The following is a 22,905-nucleotide window of genomic DNA, read 5'->3' as shown; positions in this document are numbered from 1 at the left end:
CTGATATTTTTAGCTTTATAATTTTTGCCATTGTGGCCAGTATCTCTGTCCTAATTTTAAACAGTTCTGTACAAGCGTATAAAGTACACAAAAAAAAGCATGGGTCGAGTTTATTATGGGGTCAGAGAGGCTTCCAGGAGTGTGTCATAATAAGAGACCCTTAATTGGACCAGCTGTAAATCCTGTTTTTATAGAGGTGGGCAGAACATGGTGGTTATCTGAATGCTTTGACTGAGGTCACAGTTGGACTGAGCAAAGGGAACATATGAGGCTGACGCGATAAAGTGGGAAAGGCAGCCGTGAGACCAAGAATTCACTAGTGCTCTGCCTCACCTCACATATAAAGAGATCTCTTAACACTTGTTGGCTCACATAACCACGAGTATAATTTTTTTTTTTTTTTTTTACACAAGGAATAACTTTTCTGGCAAAGGTGATAAACATTAAACTTTAAAATACAACGGGTGACAGCTCACACAGTTTAAACTGCTTGTTTAAAGTTACTACTCTCAACAGCCAAGATACCGACTACTGACTTGTAAGATTTAGCATTGGTTTCTATCATGTACAACATGTGGTTGAGCGCGTACATCTTTATGAATTTGAATAAATAGGTGTTTGTAACGAGAGGTCTGTAAAAAAGACATGGCTGTCTGTCAAAATTTTACCAATGTTTACCAACACGCAGCGTGTGGCAGAAGCGCTGATTTATTTCTCTCTCTGTGTTTTCCTGTCTAGAGACCAACATCCTGTTTTGTTACAGATGAATAGCTACCAAAATATCTAGGAAAAAAAACATCATGTTATGTTCTTTCTTTGTTTCTATTCTTTATTTTATTTGGAACAACTACTTTTCCAGCATCTGTGTCTTTTATTGCACTCTTGCTGAAAAGCTCTGGTAATTGAGACTTCTATTTTCTAAAGAAAGAAAAAAAGCAATCTCAGATGAAGCAGCATTTAATCAAGTAATCAAGTTTCAGAGTGGATTAGTGATGAAACAACTGTTCCACAATAAATTCCGCTTTGTGTTCTGAACCGGTCCAGATTCTCAGTTCACAGGAGGTTCATGGCATTTAAATGGTTGCCCGTTTCCCCTGCCAAGCTAGAGGGTTGACTTCAACCTAACCACACGGGGTCTGAATGGAGTTTTCTTTCACTCAGGGATCTAACCACATACAACATGGTGACTTTTCACAAAGTTATTTATGTAAGATTACTGGTACATCTTGGTAAGCTGGAAATAACACACTGCAAAGAACGAAATCCTTCATCACAACTCTCAGCATACTGATTAGATGCAAACCTCCCGGCAGTTCTGTGTTTTATGTATTTAGCTACATCAGTGCACTAGTTCTAATAGTTTTCAGTATTATGGTGGATAAGCATGATATTTCACTGCAAAATACAAAAGACATCCCACAAAGCCAATTAATTATACTCATAAATGTGGCACTGTTCATTTAGATTTGTTTTAATTGTTAACCTGGCCATTAAAAGCTGAGAGAAAAAGCCATGAGGCTAGGAACACCAGCAGAGAATAAAAGCCAGATTCTTATATGAATGCCTGTGGAGGGAACCTCAGGAGAACCAGGCTCAAAAGGGGTCCAGGATGTCAAAGGAGAAGTATCAGGAATCATACTTGAAATAATCATAAAAGTTTTAAGTATCTCTGAAGAATGAAGGTCTGGAAACAACTGGAGACACTGTAGTGGAAACTGAAGACTCCTCCAGCCATCTCTCTCTCTCTCTCCCTCTCTCTCCCTCTCTCTCCCTCTCTCTCTCTGCCCTCCAACACTCCAACACATCTGTTTTGATGAAAGTGAACAGTGTACGTGAGTGGGAGCAGTTGTTCCTTTTTTAGTTTTGAGGTGCTTTGTGCCATTACTTTAATAGGGCAGACACATAATGACATTAATCATGACTGACTTATATGTGTCAGTATTTTCTCTTTATACCAGACACTACGTTGAAATGAAATGCAGTCACCGACAATGAATAAATGTAAAAAAAAAAAAAAAAATGTATTTAGAACTTTTCTGTTGGAAGCTACTTGCATGTGTGCCTGTTTGTTTGTGTGAGAGTATGTGTTTGCGTATCTGAAAGAGAGAGATTTAGTGGCAAGCTTCTAGGTGTGTGTGTGTGTGTGTGTGTAGTTCATTGCATGATGTTAAAATGCGTACCTTAAACTCTTAAACTATGGACGTCTCTATAAAAATGATGCATGAGTAGAGTAAATCAAACCACCTTTAAAAAAAAAGTGACAGCCTGAGTCTGATAATCTTATGGAGCTTTACAGCACTTAATGTCACTTTTTTCCTCATTGGAAATGAGCTCATTTTCCTCAGTATTCCATACGTTCACGTTCTTAATATATTCACATCTGGACAATGCATGGCTGAACTGACATGTGAATTCACACTTAAACCATGTGTTCTGGAAAGAGTATTCCCTCAAGCGTTCCTCTCAGCTGCTTCTCTGTCTGTTTCATTCCTAGTCCCGACGGGAGGTAGACAAACACGTCATGATGTCAGCTCAGAGCAGCTTCTGTTCAGCCTCACAAGCCACTATAGGGGTTATGACCCTTTATCGTCATTCAACGACCCTCTTTATGGCGCTCGCCAGGTGGAACGCCTCAAAGAACGAGGAGGAGACCTGTCGAGAAAAATAGAGACCTGGGGAGTAAAAGAGAGACTTCCAGAGAAAACAAGAAATCACTGAGTATGTTCAGGATTAATGTGACTTATAGGTTATGTTTAGGTTGTGCACTGGGAGTGCAAAAGGCTGTCTCTTAAAGAAAGAGTGTCTCCGACTCCCTGCACAATTAAGGGTCCATAGCCCTAGTCATGTTGTGTGTGAAACTGCTGGTTACACGAAACGACTGCCTTTTTTTTTTTTCATTGTTATTCGTCCTTGAAACAAGTTTACAGAATGAGACTTGTTACATTCCACAGAGTTTGAGAAGTGAAGAAGCTGGTTCAGCATACTAATGTGAATATACTGAAACTCAGTTATCAAAACCCCATTTGTTGTAAAAGCAAGAACATGGTGCTCAAAAATTGGTGAATCTTTCTTTTAACCACGGACAGTCACAAAGTGATAAAGTGAACATGTGCACATGTCACTTTAAGAAGGAACCTGTGAGCATTTAACATTTGGAGGTTGATCAGGTCAACAGTCACAACCATCTTTAGCCAAAGGTCATAGTTTTATTGAGGTCTGTGCAGTTGCAGTCATCTTGTTCTTTGACTTGATTTATACTGACAGAGGCCTAATTTTCCAGGCTTTTCAACACAAAAACCAACACCAAAAATGTCTTGCAATATTCCTCTACCCGTTTTTCCAAAATAAGAATTCGTGACACAAAGTTAGCCTATATCATTTGCAAAAACGCTGAAATAAAAGGAAAACTGTCCTGACAAGCTCCTTTCTAAGTGAAACAAGCGTCTCCAATTTCTGATTTAATTTGGGAATGTTCAGGGGCACTGAACGCTGCTAATAGCTCCTTCCACTTTAATAACAAACCCCGGCCTCAAATACTCCGGCTGCCAGTATGTGTGCTGCCTTTTAAGTGAAGGAGTGACGGGCTGTAATTTGAGAGTCGGTGTGGGGGTATCATTAGTCTGAAGCTAGTGCAGTGCCGGACCAATCCAGATGTTGAAGTAGCATAGTCACATTAAGCAATCGAGGACGCTACAGACGTGTCGGGATTCGAATCATTTGTCTGTCTTACCTGGATTTTTTTTTGCCATCACTAGGAATTCAAAGACTTGAGGAAGCCAGGCGATTGTCCACGCAGTTCACATTTCATCAGATAGCCGCGTGCTCAGACGCTGATGTTTGACATTCTCCTTTGAAGACTGCACCTTTATGGATCGCGTCTGGATATATCACTGCGTAGTTATACGCTTTTGAAATGTTTACATTTGAAAAAAAGTGAGCTTGTGCTCGTTCGGATTCAAGAAATTTTGCAGTGCTTTTGACTGGAATTTTGTTAATCAGAAGCCGAAGGTGGATATGATGACTCCTATTACCTTAATTCTAACAGCTTGTTTAGTTTCATTGCGCCTTAGCGGTGCGTTGTTTTCAGGACCTTTGTACCCGGAGATGTCCAACGGCACTTTCCATCACTACTTCGTGCCGGACGGTGACTATGAGGAAAACGACGATCCGGAAAAATGTCAAATGCTGTTCAAAATGACTGACGAAAGAAAATGTACCCTGGATGAGGACCAGGACTCGGTCATTAGGGATGATTTCACGATCATAAAGCGTCACATTGAAGACGCAGCCAGGGTGCTGGAGGGAATTGGGAAAAGCATCTCTTATGACCTGGACGGAGAAGACAGCTATGGGAAATATCTGAGACGGGAAACCACTCAGATCAGCGAGGCTTTTAGCAACTCAGAGAAGTCCTTACTGGAGCTGGAGGTGAAGTTCAAACAAAGTCAAGAAAACGAGTTGAAAGAGGAGCACCGGATAAATGACGACTTTCTCAACATGATTGTCCACACGAGGGACGTATTAAAAGAGACACTGGACATCTCCTTAGGGCTGAAAGACAAACACGAATTGTTGTCACTTATCATCCGCAGTCATGGGACCCGGTTAAGCCGCCTGAAAAACGAGTACATGAAGGTCTAATCACAGTACCGAGAGTGTCTTCGTCATCAGTTAAAATAAGGTGCCTTTGCTGCATCTCTGGTTATTGGGCGGAATCCGACGCAGATTCTCTGTGCAATCAAAGAAGACAACATTTTGTTAACTTAAAATTTGTTACAGGATTGTGAGTATTGACAGGCAGCAATCCAGTATTATAACCATATTATGACAGTATTATAATACTACCAATGTGACCTTTACCATAAAAGCAACAAATGATACTCAGGCAGTGATAATAGGATTGTGTATGTACTTGTGAAATGATCAAATACAGAATGCCAGGTGATACTGGATAGTATGCCATAGTATCGTAAAAAGGCTGGTGCAATAAAACAATAAATAATTTGATGTTTTTAATAATGTGCATGTGTGTGTGCGTGTGTGTGAGTGAGTGTGTGTCTGCCTGTCTATGTGTGGGGTGTGTGTGTGTGTGTGTGTGTGTGTGTGTGTGTGTGTGTAATCATTTGTCATGATTTTTACCAATGAAATATCACAGATATTGCTTGTAGGTCAAATGTATCTGAATTTTTGTGTGACAATGATAGACAGCACACATTTTGAAAGTGTAAGTAAAACATTGCTCCCTATGTAATTTTAAGAATGTATGCTCACAACATTCACTCCTCTTCTAGTAATTCTCCTGGACAGACTGGTTTGAACACACATTTTGCTAAACTTCTCCTGCATCATCATCATTATTATTATTATTATTATTATTATTATACAATTGCTACTTTAAGAGGAGGCAATAAAGTCAAGTTATTTCTGAATTACTTTGTATATATTATCATGTTTTGTGCTGTGTGGGAAGTCTGTACAACAATATAAGCTTTTAAAACTTTAATACTGTGAGTGAATATATTTTTGTGAGGAAAATAATGCTTAACTGTATACATTATAGATGTTTCATTATTGCCATAAATGTATTTTCTTTTATTAGTTTTAAATATATTTAAAGAAAATTTTAAAGTTACTAGGATGCTGAGTCCTCAGACTGACCAAGACTGCAGGCAGGAAAATTGGGCTTCAAGCACTTTACCATGTGTAGCTGCATTCCTGAGAGGTTGTATTTGTTCCTCTTTGTAATAAAACTGTTAAAGATGAAGTGTGTGAGTGTTTTAGTGTTGAAACTCCACACATGAATTAAACATTTAAAACATCTAATGCAAACAGCTAGATTGAGCCTCGTTTAGAGTGGGAGTGAAAATGTTCATCTCTGAACGTTTATGATAATATGGCTGTCCAAGTGCTGAGCATTCTCTCCTTCAGGACTTAGAGCAATAAAAGAGAGAAGAGAGAGTGCAAAGGACATGTACTTTGCAAATCAACCACATATGCATAAGCTCAGTGACAGCTGCACCATTCACCACTGCCCAAAAGTGCAAAATTATGATCATGCAGTGTCAATAATTTGTAGAGAAAATTGGAGAGAGAAAAGAGTTCCAGAGCGAGCGAGCGAGACAGAGAGAGAGAGAGAGAAAAGGAGAATAGTGTCCACAGCAAGGCATTCAGTTGATGTTTCCAGAGTGAAACATCAACTGTTTAAAAACTGCTGCAATACACCATGAAAAGCCTGTGTTGTTTGCCTCTCAGTCAATTTTATCACAGGGATTTAAAACTGGACTGTCTTATGTGGGACATTTTTCTGCTGTGAAATCTCAAAGAAAGCACATGCCAAGCAGAACATCTGAAAGTAGTGAGTTGCTTCAGAGGAACAAGATTAAGGACAAAGCCTCAGAAGAGGGTTTGAATTAGAAAGGAGAGAACGGACAGGACAATGGAGGACAAAGTTACTTAAGCTGCAGCTGTTACTAGAGATTTGCCTAAGATCCTCAGGCAATCATGGCATCATCACTTAGAGTCTGAAGGGGAATGCAGTCAGACCCACGGCTGGCAAGAGACGGGGGGATCGCTCTGTACCCAAACATACTGGGTGTTTCCCAATATTTAAAGTTCCGTTACAAGGAAATTTCTGTGTGGAAATTGTGGTGGAGTGCTGGAGTGTGATTTTGAGCTATAAGGAACAGAGAGAGAGAGAGAGAGAGAGAGAGAGAGAAAGAGAGAGAGAAAGAGAGATATCTATACTCTGCATTCATGTTCTAAGAATTCTGCAAAACATTCCAAGGAAAAGGAACATCAGACTTAAAATTCTTTTCTTAGTGAAAGATAGAGCTGTCTTTCCCTTTTCCCTCTGCTGGGGCATGCAGTGTATGCTGACAGTCCTCTACTAATGATACATTTCAGAACAGAGTGAAGAATACAGTCCAATATCAGAAGCCAAGACTTGCATATGTACAGAATAATACAATAACTGACAAGGGTAAAAAGGTGTCTGCAACTCGATCCTTTCTTGCTCTATACAAACAGCATTATTTCTGTTATAAGATATTAGCTCAGTTAAATTTTGAGGTTTCTGTCAAGTTTCAAGGAAATACTTATACTTTAGAAAGACTTAACATCATGATACAAAACACTCATAAAAGATTTGAGAACATTAGTTAGTATAAAGGGTTGAAAACAGGTGCAATCAATGTCAAATGTTGTTAGACACCACACCATTCTGTTCCTCTGTGTTAGAACACAAAATGATTCCCTGCGTTTATGATGTTTTGTTTCCTACGGTCTCTCATTTTTCAAGAACCAGTACATAAGAAAAAAGGTCTATGAAAACAACTTATCTGTACAGGGCAATTTTTCCCTTATACATTTATCAACGAACTGTATTTGGCACGGGCGGCACGGTGGCGCAGTGGGTAGCGCTGTCGCCTCACAGAAAGAACGTCTCGGGTTGATTCCGGGGTCCATTCTGTGTGGAGTTTGCATGTTCTCCCCGTGTCTGCGTGGGTTTCCTCCGGGAGCTCCGGTTTCCTCCCGCAGTCCAAAGACATGCAGGTTTAGGTGAACTGGAGACACTAAATTGCCCCTAGGTATGAATGTGAGTGCGTGTTTCTGCCCTGCGATGGGCTGGCGACCTGTCCGGGGTGTTTCCCAGCCTTTCGCCCTCTGAGCGCTGAGATAGGCTCCAGCACCCCCCGCGACCCTAATCAGGATAAGCGGCTTAGATAATGAGTGAGTGAGTGAGTGTATTTGGCACTCACTAGGCTAACAGATTTCACAAAATTGACAATTTAGTTTATCCACTTTTATTTCATTTACAATATTACTACGTATGTACTACACGTACTACACACAGTGTCATCTTAACTTAAACTTAAATGTTTTTAATGTTAATTAATGTTTCCATCAACTAACTATCCAATCTAGATGATGCACGGTTATATAACAGGAGCAGTATCGTATCTGTAACCTTTCACCTACTTCCCCCAGTCCCATTTACTCCCGCAAGGCTTCCGAGCACCAAGTGAACCAAAGGTAAATCCAAAACCGTTCTGTCGACAGTAGCATGTTTGTAAACAAAACAAAACATGTCAGTAATGAAATGTTCGTACATGTGCTTGTCGTTTTAATGGAAAGCTGATATTACCGTTCGCGTTTGCGACTAAGCTTCTGAGCCGTTAGCCTAGTTAGTCAGGGTTAGTACATTAATGCTTCAGTACATTAAGCTAACTGTTAACCTAGCATTAGCAAGCTAAATACCGGTAGGCAGTGCTATGTGCTTATTATGTTACTTGCCGGTTTCTAAATGACAGCTATTCCGACTGCTCTGTAGTGGGTAATATTATGCAGTTGTTTGTCTCTTTTTAACCTTATGCATAGCATGTGTTTGTAATGATAATGCGGTTGGTATTTTCTTAAATTTATCAACTAACCTCCAATTAATATTTCCGGCAACCTTGATTTAACGCATGCTGTCGAATTGGCAAACGTTTTGTAATGAATTTTAATCAAACTGCAGTTTTCGTGTGTTTATGTCGCTTATGTTCGTGGTTAATTTGAATATTTGGCAGCCCACACAAGGTGACGTAGTTTGATATGGACGCGTTCCAAACTTTTTCCCTAGACCTTTCACCTAGATTCAGTGTCAGTGCCATTTCTGACCTGGACTGGTAGTTTGCAGGGTAAATATTGGAAAAGAGATTTTTGGACTTTGATAAATGACTGACACGTATGAGCTGCCAGTTTTCCCGGGATCAGTATCGCACAATTGTTCTATAAAACATTGACTCCCAATAATGTTTTTTTTCCTCCCTGAAAATGTGGCTTCACACATTATACACTTGAAACCTTTTGTTTCCAAAGAAAAGTATAATACAGAATTATTGAAAGTGTTTCATGTACTCCAGATATGTAAGTTGGACAGTCATGTTTTACTTGGAAGATGCACAAATTGACTTGTTTTGAGACCATTCACATATGTTAAGAATAAAGAACAAATTAGGCTATATTTAATCAGTTTGTCTTCAGGAACATAAATGTAGCTTAAACTTGGCTAAAAAAAAAAAAACACTTGGACAAAGTATTATTTCTTCTGTCCTTCCTGTCATTTGGCTTAAGAGGAAACAGAATAGGTTTGAATTCCATTCTGAATTTACTAGGTCAGTTAAATTGTTTGTAGCTGAACATATAAAACATCAGCATTAAGAACAAAAACACACCAACAGTTAATAATACAACTCTCCTTTCTGGATGAAGATAAATATTTAAAACCATCACCCTGCTCTACAACACAGCCATGTTTGATGACTGTCCAGATTCAAAGTATGGGTGTGGGCACACGCCGAATGTGTCATAAATGGGTGTGGTCATACTATCTGGGCTCGTAAAAGCCCTTACATAATCATCTCTGTCTTTTTATCTGTGTCCAGACGGCCTGGTATCTCAGTCTTCTACTCTGTGCGACAGGTAGATAACAATGCTGTCGGGTTTGCGCCGCTGCCTCTCTGCCAGCACATCCAGACGAGCTTTGTGGTCGCTGAAAAGTCTAGGAACGCCGCCGTTTGTTTCTGCGCCCCGGTTCGGACATCAGACGCTGGCAACAGCTCCTCTCCCAGCAGTGGGCGGCGGGGGCACGAGCCTGGCAGTACGCCGGGCCCGGGCATTGGCGCACGAACGGCTTCTTCAGGTGGAGTGGGAGGACGGCAGCTCGAGTCTGTACCCGTTCACTTGGCTCAGAGATAACTGTCAGTGTCCGCTCTGCACGCTGCAGTCTGCCCGGGCAAGGAGCTTGCTGCTCTCTGACCTAGATGTTCACACCGGGGTGGACCATGTTCAACTGACTGAAAACAACAAGGTAAGCATGACAAGTCACTTCTGAACTCACGTACATATACAGACAACTTTGTTAATATATTACCACCTGTACATTACCGGCAAACACTGTTTCCTCATCCTTCTTTATAAATATATACGTATACACAGGGTTTTATAAGCAGGTTTGGGGTCGGTTACACAGTCAATAAAAAAAAAAAAAAAAGCGTTCCATTCTGTCTACACATTGTTTTAAGTTCTTTGAAAAATATAGTATTAGTGTCCCATCACTGACAATGTTGTCTGTGCACACGTTACAGTAGTACATCTCAAAGTAACAATAACGATGCCTTAACATACCTGCTGTAGGTGTCCATCACATGGCCTGACCAGCACAGCAGTGAATACGAGCCTGACTGGCTGAAGAGGCGCTGTTTCTCTCCGGAGGCGAGAAGGGCGCGCCAAGAAGAGCTTTTCCTCAATGGTAAAACAGCAATCCCCCAGTGTCTCTCTCGGTTACAGCTTCCTTTTCCAATTTTTTTAAATGTGGCTTTTTTATTTATTTATTCAGCCATTCTGTTTTTACCAAAGTGGGAAACGCTGCTGGCTTGTTCATTCAAGAAGATATTCCTGATTTAACATGTCGTGTGTATATATATATATATATATATATCTCTGTGTGTGTTCTGAATTTGCAGTTGTGCAACGACACACAGACTCTACAACGCTGTACAGTGATCAGAGATGAACAACAGGTAGACATGGAGCAGATGTGTTTATATCTGCACACATTTTTGTTAACAAGCCAACGGATAGACTTTTAACTCCGTTTGAAAAATTTCAGTGTTGCGCGTACGATTATGTTTTTAATCTAGTGGAGATTTCGGAACTGTTGTTCTGAAAACCTCATGAGACTTGCTGACATGCTCTGTCCTATTTCTTCAGACCTGTTTTGGAGGTTCTCTCACTCTAAGAACAGTTTGACAGGCATGTGGCCTGACTCCCTCTGCGTTGCTCTAGTTCTGCTAGGGAGCTCTGTTTTGATGGCAAAGTCAGATTTGGTTTGCTGCGGTCTATACTGGAATTTTTGGAAAACAAAAGCTGAAAAACTCTGACCACTGTTTGTCAGAGTTCTCACACCCTCAGGTTTTGTACTATCAGATGTAAGGTGAATACAGCATAGCTACTGCAGAAACCAATTCTGAGGGTCTGAACTTTCCTTAGAAAAACCTGTGTGCTTTTTATTGAAAATTAGTCATAATTTATGGTTGGCAGAAAATTATGTCCGGAAAGCAATTGCATGACATGGCACACAAACTGTTTTTCTTTGCCTAAGCTATTGTCACAGTTGGTTAAGGAGACTGGATGCATGTGCAGGTCAGTTTCAGTTTATTTAAATCAAACATGGAACAGAACACTTCACAGAACTTACAAGAACATAGAGGCAGGCAGGCAGGCAGGCAGGCAGGCAGGCAGGCAGGCAGGCAGGCAGGCAGGCAGGCAGGCAGGCAGGCAGGCAGGCAGGCAGGCAGGCCATAGGACAGGCATTGACAGTTCCACACAAAGAAACAAGGGGAGTGCAGGAGCATTTATACCAAACAGAACAGGACTAGAGTAGCTGTACCAGGTGTGACTAATAATTGGCTAATGAGGTTACCTAAGGGAAACCAGGAAGTGCAGATCTTAACAACTGACTAGCGCAGTGATTCTCAACTCCAGTCCTAGGGGGCCCATAGTCCTGCACATCTTTGTTTTAACTCTTCACTATCACACTTAATTGAGCTGATCAAGGGCTCAATAATTAATTGATCAGTGGACTCAGGTGTGTCAGTCCTGAGTCAAAACAAAGATGTGCAGGACAGTGGGCCCCCAGGACTGGAGTTGAGAATCACTGGTCCAGAGGACCCCGAGTGTGACAGCTTTGTTTATCCACCAAAGTACCATTGAAATTACCATTCATACTAAATAGCACTACTATATTACTAATATAGCACTATTGAATTCTATTCAAATTTCAAATCCCACGCTTACCTCCACTTGTTTTCTTATGTTGCTAGCTAGTTGCTTGGAGATGGCCTTAGAAATGTGCTTGTACAGCGTGTTTTGGTTTTTTTTTAGCTTCCCTGTCTTTGGAGGGGTTTTAGTTTTTTTTTTTTTCCTTTGAAGGGATTTTAACACCCCCCCCCCCCCCCCCCTTCTCCAATGCCTTTTGAAGGTTTTCAACACCTCCCTCTTCCTCAGCAGTCGTTTCAGTTGGTTCTCAACCCTCACCTTCCCCTCAGAGGTAGTGTAAGGGATGTATTACCTCTCCTCTGACTCTGGGCTGGTTTAAAGGGTTTCCGTCCTTGCTTGTTGCCAGCTCAGCAGCGGGAGCCATTTGCCTAGACAAGGTTTGGAACGTGTGCTGCTTAGCTGCCTGTTCACATAGTCTCTGGTTTTAATTAGACCTTCCTGAGGCCTACACTCAAATTCCTCCACTTTAAAAAAAAAAAAAAAAAAAAAAAAAAAGGACAAATCTCTGGATGTACTTTTTTTTTTCTCAGACAGGAAAGAAATCTTTTGTGTATGTTAGTGCTGAAATGATTGTGTGTGTTATCTTGTTTTTGTTTTTTTTTATCCGTGATCCGTGCAGTATGATCATGAAATAGAAACTCATTGACAAAAGGTGTCTGGAAATGCCAGGAGTTTCAAGTCAGCGCATGAAACAGTGGGGAATTAGGGAGCTTTAACAGTGTGATCTATGTCTGCATGCCTTGACAGTTTTGGAACCCACTCACACACGTTATCTTTGAAGAATGTGCTTGTTGCAAGGACATTTAACTTTGAAGCCTTTTTCCAAATCTTATCTGCAATTGAACTGGAGTCAGCACTAGCCAAAGTTAGGGTCAGCTGTGAGTTTGGATCCATTTTAATAGTCTCGAGAAAAAAAAAAAAAAAAAAAGATCTGATTCCATTTTTTTTCCCAGCTTTCGCGTAACTTGTTGCAGTTGGGAAATGGATTGACGAGGGTGTAACTTGTTGCAGTTGGGGAATGGGCCGACAAGGGTGGAACTGGTCGGAGTTGGGAAATGGGATTTACAAGAGATACGTGGGCAAATGGACGTACTCGGTCTCATGTATGTGTTGCTCTGTTACATATGTAGATGGTGTTGCGGGAGCACGTGCAGAGAGCGCACAAATGTCGGACTGAAACAAGCACTCGCGTGCAGACTCGGTCATTAGGAACGGCTTCTTATGGAAAGATCTCCTTTTTCCGCTCTAGGCCATATGGAATAGTGATTTAAGGGAACGGGAGAAGGTCGAATCCAGTGCACTTATTTCCTAACCCTGGCTCCGTCTGGTTTAAAAATAAGGGCTTGGTTACAGAGCACGTCGTGTTTAGGTGTTGTGTTTCCCAGCGTGAGATTTGCGTGGATTGTTGTGACCTGAGTTACTGAGGTCAAAGTTGAATGACTGGCCCACTGTTTCCAAAGCAGACAGTTTTTCATGAATGAGTTCAGACCTGCCTACACCTGCAACTGGAGAGCCACAGTAGTGACTTAAGTGTGTAAATTGGTTAATTCAAGGCAGTTGTTAGCGTAATAGAGGTGTAATAGGTTCTTTTTGGACTGTATTCGCGAAAGGGCTTTTGGATTATATTCTGATCTGTCACTCAGTTACAGGCTTGTTTATTTTGATCAGAAAAGCACCAAAATAATCACTTGTTCCATACAAATGTTAAATAGACAGTTGCTATTTTAATATGGTTAGAAAGTATGACTTTTCTCCTTGGTGGAAATTTACAAAGTGCATTTTTTCATTATCAGTTTCATGTTCGTTGTCACTTTGTTTGGGGTTTGATTACAAGAAGACCGTGACATACTGCTGTTGCTAGCTGCGAGAATATTTACATAAAATTGATGATTGACTTCAGCGACATAAAAAAGGGCAACTCAAACACTAATGTCACAGTTGCACAGGTACCGAGGATTATATAGCAGTATAAATTGTAAGGCTTTTATATCAGGTGTTTGTGTTTCCATTTTGATCATTTAAAGCATTGCCAGGTTTCTCAAAAGCTCAATACAAAAAAAAAAAAGGAAAATATTTCTACTTCTTTAGAGAAAACCATTTAAACATTTTCTCCTGCCATTCACAGGGATTCCTTAAAATACACACTTCTTCATGGTTATTAAACAGCGTCTCCCAAAAAAAAAAAAAAACGTCGCTCTGTCTCCTGGTAATCCTCATCACTCTTAACCAAAGGCTGTTTGTCACTAACAGAGCTCTTAAACTGCCACATAAACATTGGGGTCACTTGCGGGACCCTTGTTAAGATCTTCTTCCTGTTAACTCTCTACGGTTTCTCGCAAGAGCTTCTTTAAATGCCTGTCAGCACAGTCATCCATCTCCCAACACATCCGCCTCTGACGGTGATGAGGCGTCGTGTGGACCAGCAAACCACCATTGACTGTGCTCTTTGAGGAGCGTTGGAGTAGTGAGTTTGTGTTTGCGTTGGCTCTGGGTAAAGACACAGCTGGAGTCTCTGTGTTTTAATGGTGTCTCCCACTGTCAGTATGTCAGCGTGGTCTTACTCACTGGACGTATTCACCAGACTGTTTTCTATTCCTACGGTTTGAACAGGAGCTCTGAGCAGACTTCTGTTTCAGCAGGAGGTTTCTGTTCTCAGAAATACTTTCCACCAAAGCTATATGCATAATGTATCTTCCTTATGGTCTAATTTGGCGTAACAGAGATTTACTTGGAAAAACTTTATTTTTCTTACTTCTTGGAACTGATGTTTACTTACCAGGAATACAACCGTAAATTGGACTGGTGTGTGTTGGTCCTTTCAATGAGTTTGGGGAAAAAAAACAAAAAAAAAAAACAGACACCACATTTGCCATTATTTGTTTAGGGAGATCCGTATGTCCTTGAATTCTCAGGTGAATAGAGTAGCTTTGTTACACCCCCCCTCCCCCAACACCACACACACCATCAACCCACCATTTCCTTTAAAAAAGAAAAACTGTATATCTGTATGTGGCTTTTTTTTTTTTTTTTTGACAAACTGCCCAACCTACAGCAGCCCTCCAACCACAGGAGTCATCACCCCAGGCTGTGAAAAACTCACAGGAACACAGCTAGAAAAGGGGGGATAGGGCCAATTACAGAGGGAACGAGAAAAAGAACAGAGACAGAGAAATCTAATGACCTATTAATTCTTTGAAACCCAGCTGGAAACTGCAAAAATGAGTCTAATCTCTGATAGGCTCGGCGTTCTGAGTGAACCCTGCCTGGAAATCCTAACGGCCGATTTTTTGGGGCTGGTGAGAAAGTGTATGTAGAACATTACATGGCAATAAGAGCGAAGCTTAACAAACCTACACCATCTGATCCTTCCCACCCTGGGCCCACTGCCCTGCTTCTGCCTCAGCCGTCTCTAACTGTGTTTCAGCCTCTCTCTCTTTTTTTTTTTTTTGTTTTTTGGCATCAACACATACGCAATCTCTCCCTCTCTCTCTCTCTCCCTGTGTCTTTTTTCTCTGCCTGTCATCTGCTGTATTAAAACCTCTCTATCTTTCTGCCTTTCTTTGGTCTACAATCCCTTAGACTCTTTATCTCTGTACTTAATTTCCCCTTCTTCTTTGCCTTGTTCACTTTCTGCCGCCTCCTTCTGAGTCGGGCGCCCGGCTTACGTCATTCGCATTCTCCGTAATAACTCTTCTATGACTTTAGTGGTTATGAGTAAATAGCCGCATTGTCTGTCGTGCTGACCTGTTGCAGCAATAATGAATCTCTCTCTCTCTCTCTCTCTCTCTCTCTCTCATACACACATGAAGTAAAATACAAACCTAGCTCACTGTTTAATTGAAATGTGACTGCCAGGATATAGAATCATCTGAAATGTGAGCCCTGGGCAGAAACTGGGTTCTCTCCTACATTACTCACGTCCCTTGGGGCTCTTACACCTTAATAAAGTGCACCTGTTGAACATTTACTGCTCGTCAGTTAAATGGGTTTCCTCAGTGAAAAGCGTCTTTAGTTTACAGCTTTGGAAACACTTGTTTAGAGATATAGTACCCAAGGGGAAACTAAACGAGTGTGTGTGTGCTGGGGGGAAATCAGCGATGAGCAGACTGTTTATAAACACTTTTAATTATGTGCGTTTCCTCTCGTGATTGATACGTAGCCACTCTAAACACCAACATTTTCTCAGTCGGTGAAACATTAGCTCATAAATTGTACAGAGAAGTTTGAAGTCAAATGGGGATAGTTCTAATTAATCTTAAAACTCAGTAGACTGTAAGTGTTGGTAAATGCACAAATGGCAGTCTGTGTCAGCACATAAGCAGCTGAGCCTCCCACACACACACACACACACACACACACACACACACACTTGGGTTGAATGTCTATACACGCAGCCAAGGGAACCCACAGAGAGCAGAGTTTTTCCAGCAGTGTCCGCTCAGAAATGTACACAGACACCCCCTCACACACACAACTCTGACCACTGTGTTTTGACTCCAGTCCTAACGCCGCACTCACATTATGTAAAACTTGCTGTTCTAGGGATAAGTCCAACAGTGAGGCAGTCACAAGATGAGCATCCTCACTCAGGACCTGATAGTGCAGTTTTATTGCTGCCCAGAAACCTTTAACGTGTTGTGAGTCTGCGCATGGTAGTACAACGACACAGCATGTGATCCATCATACAGATCACAGTTTCCCTTTGTAGACAACCATATGCTGTATGAACAAATAAAACATAATTCAGCGTTAAATATCCCAGGGGTTTGTTGCATGGATACAGAAAACAGTTAGTAATAGTTAGTAAGTTATAGTTACTACTATATTTAGTAATAAATCATTAAATTGAAACGGACCTGTAAAATATACATAATTTACAGTTCTAAAGCCGAAAGTGGTTGTTATCAAATTCATTATACAGATACAGTAAAGGACTGACATATTAGATTTTTTTTTTCTTTCTTTTTCAATATTTCTCTCCTTGTTTTTTCAGAGCGGACGTTCTGGGACTCAGGCTTACGGATCCCCACTGCCAGTTTTGAGGAGGTCCTTCATGATGACAAGGCTGCTTTAGCTTGGTTACAAGCTCTGAGGAGAGTTGGCATTGTGTACCTCAAGGGGGCGCCAGTGGAACAGGGACAGGTGGCCAAACTGAGCAAAAGGATTGGCTACCTGAGACTCACCTTCTATGGGTAAGGAAAATAAAGTCAGAAGTGCCAAAATAAATTTTCAAGCGGAAAACGTCTGACTTCAACGGTTTGTTCCATTTGTTGCAGTTGTTCCATTTGTCCGAGTATTTTGCCAACTCATGAGAGAAAAAACTGTCCAAAAATGAAAATAGTACATGTTTGTAATAGGTTCTGTAGGCCCAACTTAACATCATTCAAATGGGCCACATAAAAAAAGGCCCTGACATCAAAGAGAAGGTCCAGGGGAAATTTGCCGTTGGACGGCTCCACTTATGGTTTCAGAGTGAGTCACTGCTTGTTTAACTGTTTTAGCTTCTATTGGTTGACTGATTGGATTAGTGATTCTGTTCATGAGCTGAAAAGGATTTGGAAGCAGAAACAAGTGGCACTAGAGAGATCAGTTAGAACACGCTCCTAGAATGTCCAAGAGCATTCTGCATAAACACTCAAGAAAAAACAAGCACAATGAGGAATGTGAAGGAAAGAGAGAGAGAACGAAGGAACGAATAGACTCAGGAAAACAGACCAAAATGAGAAGTGGAAAAGACCAAACAGTAAAAGATAAAGATTATATTGGACAGAATACACTATGTAAAAAAAAAAAAAAAAAAGGAAACAAAAAAAAAAGGGAACTAAGGAAAGAGTGGGTCAGACAGAGCACGAAATCTCTTGGCAAATGCCGAGCTTGGTTTCACATGTTTAATCCCTGTGGACATGAGAGAGTGAGTTTCTGAATGATTTACCACAGTGCTGTCCATTAAACTGACCTCAGATCAGTCAGGATAGGGTATTCTCAGGCCAGAGCAGTCATACCTGACACACTAAGTGAACCGCAGGGAACAGACTGCATAGTGGTTGCCAGAACATGACCTCATAATGTAGGAAGCTCCGGACAGACTGTGCAAAGCAGCCCTCTCCATTCCCATACACTATAGCACGGACTAGAGACAATCTTCAGTTTAATGCAGAAAAACTTACTTCAGTTATTCCACTGAAACCTCCAAAACGAAGGGCATTGGCCGTACTGTAAAATAACTCTTAACTGTGCCCCAAAAATACCAGGAAACCAAAATGAATGCTTTATCTGGTAACTTCTCGTGATACCCGTGAGAAGATGGCGATTATTTAACATATGTTGGAGTAAAGCGTGAAAATACATTACACATGATGCAATCGGCAGCTGTGGAGTGCTGTGCATTCAGTGGTTTGAATTATGTGTCATGTTATGTGTGACAGATGTTATGGTTTCTTTTGGCATCCCACAGATTTTTGACCTAAAGAAAAGTGAACCTTATGTAAACTACACATTTAGTGAACTGATCTGCATTCAACTTGTCCCCTGTTCTCTCACTCGCTCACTGTAGTTAGTCTAGCTGAATAGGTATATACAGTGTCGGGATAGTTCAAAAACAGTAATTAGTTATAAGTTACTGGTTACTTCTTTAAATTGTGATGGGATCATTTTACTTATCATTCCTTTTGAGAAGTAATACTCAGTGCTTTATTTTTGAGTTGGTCTCTAAAACTACAGATTCCCCAATTTACCACATAAAAATACAAGGACAAACATCATAGCCCTTTCATTACTTTATTTTTCAATGCAATAGCCTGGTGCAAAGTATGAACACAGTTAAAGGCATAACTTATCAGCCTGATCTAGAAACATCTGTGACTCAAATCGATCTTTGCTTACAGCAACTGTAGCGCTAGCACTAGGGGCACACACTGCTAGGAACACACACACTAGGGTCACACACTGCTAGGAACACACACACTAGGGGCACACACTGCTAGGAACACACACACTAGGGGCACACACTGCTAGGAACACACACACTAGGGTCACACACTGCTAGGAACACACACACTAGGGGCACACACTGCTAGGAACACACACACTAGGGTCACACACTGCTAGGAACACACACACTAGGGTCACACACTGCTAGGAACACACACACTAGGGTCACACACTGCCCCTAGTGTGTGTGTTCTCAGTGCTCACTTCTCTTAGTGTGTGTGTGTGTGTGTGTGTTCACCGCTACCTTGAATGGGTTATAACACAGAGGTCCAAGTTTAAGTTTAAAAGATTAAACTTAAACTTAAAAGGCAGTCCTAGGCTCCCTGGCTGTGCATTTATGGATGTCGATGAGCAGATGAAAGAAGCTCAGCTTACTGGAGATGAGACATAGGGTGGGGATGGCTAAAATATGAACTGGACAACATCTGTTCACATTCCCATTGGACTGTTATCACTGTTTGAGGATTACGTCTACCAACCAGACGCGTCTCTGCCTTTTGTCCCCTTCTGAGCCTGTCAGTCGTGGTCACGCTTACTAAACAACACAATAGTTGTCAAAGGAAAAAAAAAAATCAACGCCCGGTGTTTCAGTGTTGTCGTAATATGAATGTCTGTTTTGTCCATCAGAGGAAATTCCACAGTTTTAGAATTTGGCTACAAAAAAGTCCTATAAATTTTATACTGCTGTGGTTTCCTATAATAAATGCATAGAGAAACAGTAAAAGTTTAAAGGTCCAGACACCTGTTCTGAAATGTCTTCTGTTCAACCCTCTCCAGACACACATGGCAAGTGCAGGACAAACCAATGGCAAACAACGTGGCCTACACCTCTGGCAAACTGAGTCTGCACACTGACTATCCAGCTTTACACCATCCACCTGGGGTAGGTACACACACACACACACACACACACATACACACAAGAGCTCTGCTCAGCAGTCTCTATCATTAATAAACTTAGCAGAAACAGTGCTAGTGCACACAAGCTTTACGTCTTTGAGCAGGTCTATTGTCTATTTAATAACTCATATAAATATCACTTTTACTGTTTTAATTATTCATGCAACCATCCTGCAACCATCTTTGTTCATTAAAAAAAAAATCACCTACACCATTTTTTTTTACTGCATACACACAAAGCTGGTTGTGTACACTGTTCACATTGGCAGTAGTTGACTGGATTGTGGGATAAGAATATGTGAATTGCATTATTGTTAGTGATACTCTCTCTCTCTTCCTCTGTGTGTGTGTGTGTGTGTGTTTGTTTAGGTGCAGTTCCTACACTGTCTGCAGCAGGCTTGTGAAGGTGGAGAGAGTGAGGTGGTGGATGGTTTCCACATGGCAGAGCAGCTGCGTAGAGAAGACCCAGAGGCCTTCAGTATCCTCAGTTCACTCAGAGTGGACTTCACCGACACCGGAGCCGATTACTGCGACTTTTGTGTCCAGTCCAAGAACCGCATCATAGAGTGAGTTAGACTACAGGACACACGTGCGCACACACGCACGCACACACACGCACACACACACACACACAAGGAAGCAGACTGCTGTGAATTCAGTATCCAGTCAAAGGACCACATCACAGAGTAAGTTACAGTATAATACACAGAGACATAAGCAGGAGTCTGAAAACCACATCTTAGTGTAATGTATTCTGTAGACACACAATCACATGCACTCTTACACAGGAGCAGACTATTGCAACTAAAGCAGCCAGTGTAAGAACCACATAAAAGAGTGAGTTAAATAATAATATACAGAAAGACACGCACAAACACACACAGGAGCAGACCACCATGTCTTCAGTATCCTGTCAGATAACCACAATGTATACTGAGGCAAAATATAGTGCACACATGCACAGACAGAAACATATGCACACAGGAGAGGGCTATTATGACCTGCCCTATTGGTCCTGTGGCACTTACATACAGTCCTAGAGCAAAGTGCTATGACTCCAGCATCCAGTCCAAGAACTGCATGCTATAAAGAGTTGTACTGCAAAACATTCTCTCTCTCTCTCTCTCTCTCTCTCTCTGACACATACACACACAAACACACACACCCATATATTCCAGAGCTGACTACAACTTAGAATCTAGTCCAGGAACCACTCATCAGGGCAACATTATGACAGACACTCTCACACAGTTATTGGAGCTGACTATAGCAACTTAAGCATACGGTCCAGGAACACCAGAGACACAACCTACGTAAGCTTACGTTCTCTCATAGTTAAAATTTGGTCAAAACAAAGGTTAAGACAAATTGAAAGAGCGCCATCTGTTGGTCAGTTCTGAAATGCAACAGCCTAATTGTGATACTGCACTTCTTGTGATTGGTGTGTTTAACCAGTGCAGTCCAATGTCTGATACTGGATGTGTGTGTGTGTGTGTGTGTGTGTGTGTGTGTGTTTTCTCTGTACAGTGTGGACTCTGAGGGGAAAGTGGTACGAATAAATTACAACAATGCCACACGTGATTCAGTGTTGGATCTGCCAGTCCATAAGGTTCAGCCATTTTACACCTCTCTCAAATCCTTTGTGGAGCTGATGAACCGCCCAGAGAATGTGGTTACCTACCGGATGGAGCCAGGTCAGTGTGCACAGTCAGCTCCACAAACTGTGGAACTTAAAAAAAGAAAAAAAAAACAGGCGTAAACTCTGTCGTAACCCCAAAAGCTCAACGCAGATTTGATCATGTGACAAAGCTGAAGCAGTGTCCTATCTGCTAGTTCTGCCTTCGGCTGTTTTAATCATCTACTCTGATCAACACACTGTGGCTGAAGGCTGTGGTTGAAGGTTGTTTGATTCTGATGTGATTTTATGAGCAAAAACAGCGGCGTAAGCGATAGCACGTGGTTTGTAGTGCATGGCGGTAGAATAGACTAGAGGAAAGAACCAAAGCCTGCTGCGCAATGTGAAAATGTAGACCTTTTCAAATGCAAGGGATAAAAAAAACCGTCGAATGTTAAACAAGCAGAAGTTAGACCTCTGCTATTGCATACAGATGAGTGAACATCCTCCTGCCCCCCTCAAACTGGTGGTGTCAATCGTTCATTCTTCTCTGCGTAGGTGACCTAGTGACATTCGATAATTGGCGCCTACTCCACGGTCGAAGGAGCTACGTTTCCCACCCAGACTACCTGAGACACCTGGAAGGGGCGTACCTGGATTGGGACGAGGTGATGTCCCGCCTGCGAATCTTACGCAAGGCTGTCCATGGGGATGCTCCTTAAGACCAGCCCCAAAGCCACGAAGAGAGAGAGTGACGGAGGTCATGGGATCCCAGTGCTGAACAAATGGAATTTCAGTCCAGTGTTTTTTTGCTTTATTTGTGTTTTCTGAGACCAAGCTTATCACTATAAATGGCCATCATTTCAGAAAACACAAAGAGAAAAAATACATTACACCGAAATTCTATTTTTTAGCTCTATTAATTCTACAAAATCTGCAAAAAAAAATAGCTTCCTTCCTGAGTACAATGGGATATTTCGGTTTCCATTTCATACCATAAGTACATCGGATATAAGCTAAGCTAACAGCTTCTTAGTTCTCAGTAGAGGTGATTTTCTGCATATTTTTCAGTTCTCAGAAGAGGGATTGCTTTTTGTCTTTTTCTTCAGTTTTTTTTTTTTTGAATTTATGCTCTTGGTTCCTCTCTCTTCAATATGTCTAAGCCAAAAACAAAACAGTGTACATGTGAACATGCAGAGCTCACTGATCAGAGTCAGTTTTGATTGGATATGCCATTTTTTTTTTCTTTTTTTCTTTCAGAATTTTTTTGTTTTGCAGTCCAGCTCAGGTCTTCTTCAAGCTTTGACGTAGCCTAGGCCAGTGCATTTACCTTTTTGCATTGCATTTTCATGCCAATTTGATATGTATGTATATTTGTAGTAGATATGCAATATGGTTTGTATGTAGCAGAAGAGAGGTCTTGGGGCTGTGCTGTAGTTTCCTTCTAATCAGCCAGTGTGCAGTAGGTCTGCAGGTTAACAATGGGTGGTACAATCCTCCAAAATTAAATTTTGTATAGAAATGTATTTTTTTGGCAATTGCTTGTATTTTTACATTTTTTTTTCCTTTGTGGATCTCCT

General features: G+C 41.3%; 2 protein-coding genes across 2 annotated transcripts; both read left to right on the top strand.

Moving 5' to 3' along the window:
* The first annotated feature begins 4,014 nt into the window (after positions 1-4,014).
* Positions 4,015-4,671, top strand: fibinb (fin bud initiation factor b). The gene has a single exon (XM_030766826.1). The coding sequence runs from the start codon at positions 4,015-4,017 to the stop codon at positions 4,639-4,641; it is 627 nt and encodes a 208-aa protein (XP_030622686.1). The 3' UTR covers positions 4,642-4,671.
* A 3,328-nt stretch (positions 4,672-7,999) lies between these two features.
* Positions 8,000-22,849, top strand: bbox1 (butyrobetaine (gamma), 2-oxoglutarate dioxygenase (gamma-butyrobetaine hydroxylase) 1). Its single transcript, XM_030766103.1, has 8 exons — positions 8,000-8,031; positions 9,463-9,850; positions 10,177-10,291; positions 16,814-17,012; positions 19,588-19,693; positions 20,080-20,276; positions 21,238-21,404; positions 21,884-22,849. The coding sequence occupies exons 2-8, from the start codon at positions 9,473-9,475 to the stop codon at positions 22,045-22,047; spliced, it is 1,326 nt and encodes a 441-aa protein (XP_030621963.1). The 5' UTR covers positions 8,000-8,031; positions 9,463-9,472; the 3' UTR covers positions 22,048-22,849.
* Positions 22,850-22,905: the final 56 nt, after the last annotated feature.

The sequence above is a fragment of the Chanos chanos genome, chromosome 2 (genome assembly GCF_902362185.1).
Source record: "Chanos chanos chromosome 2, fChaCha1.1, whole genome shotgun sequence".
NCBI classification, from domain to species: domain Eukaryota; kingdom Metazoa; phylum Chordata; class Actinopteri; order Gonorynchiformes; family Chanidae; genus Chanos; species Chanos chanos.
Note: the sequence above shows the minus strand (reverse complement) of the source record. Positions and strands in the feature narration are given on the sequence as shown.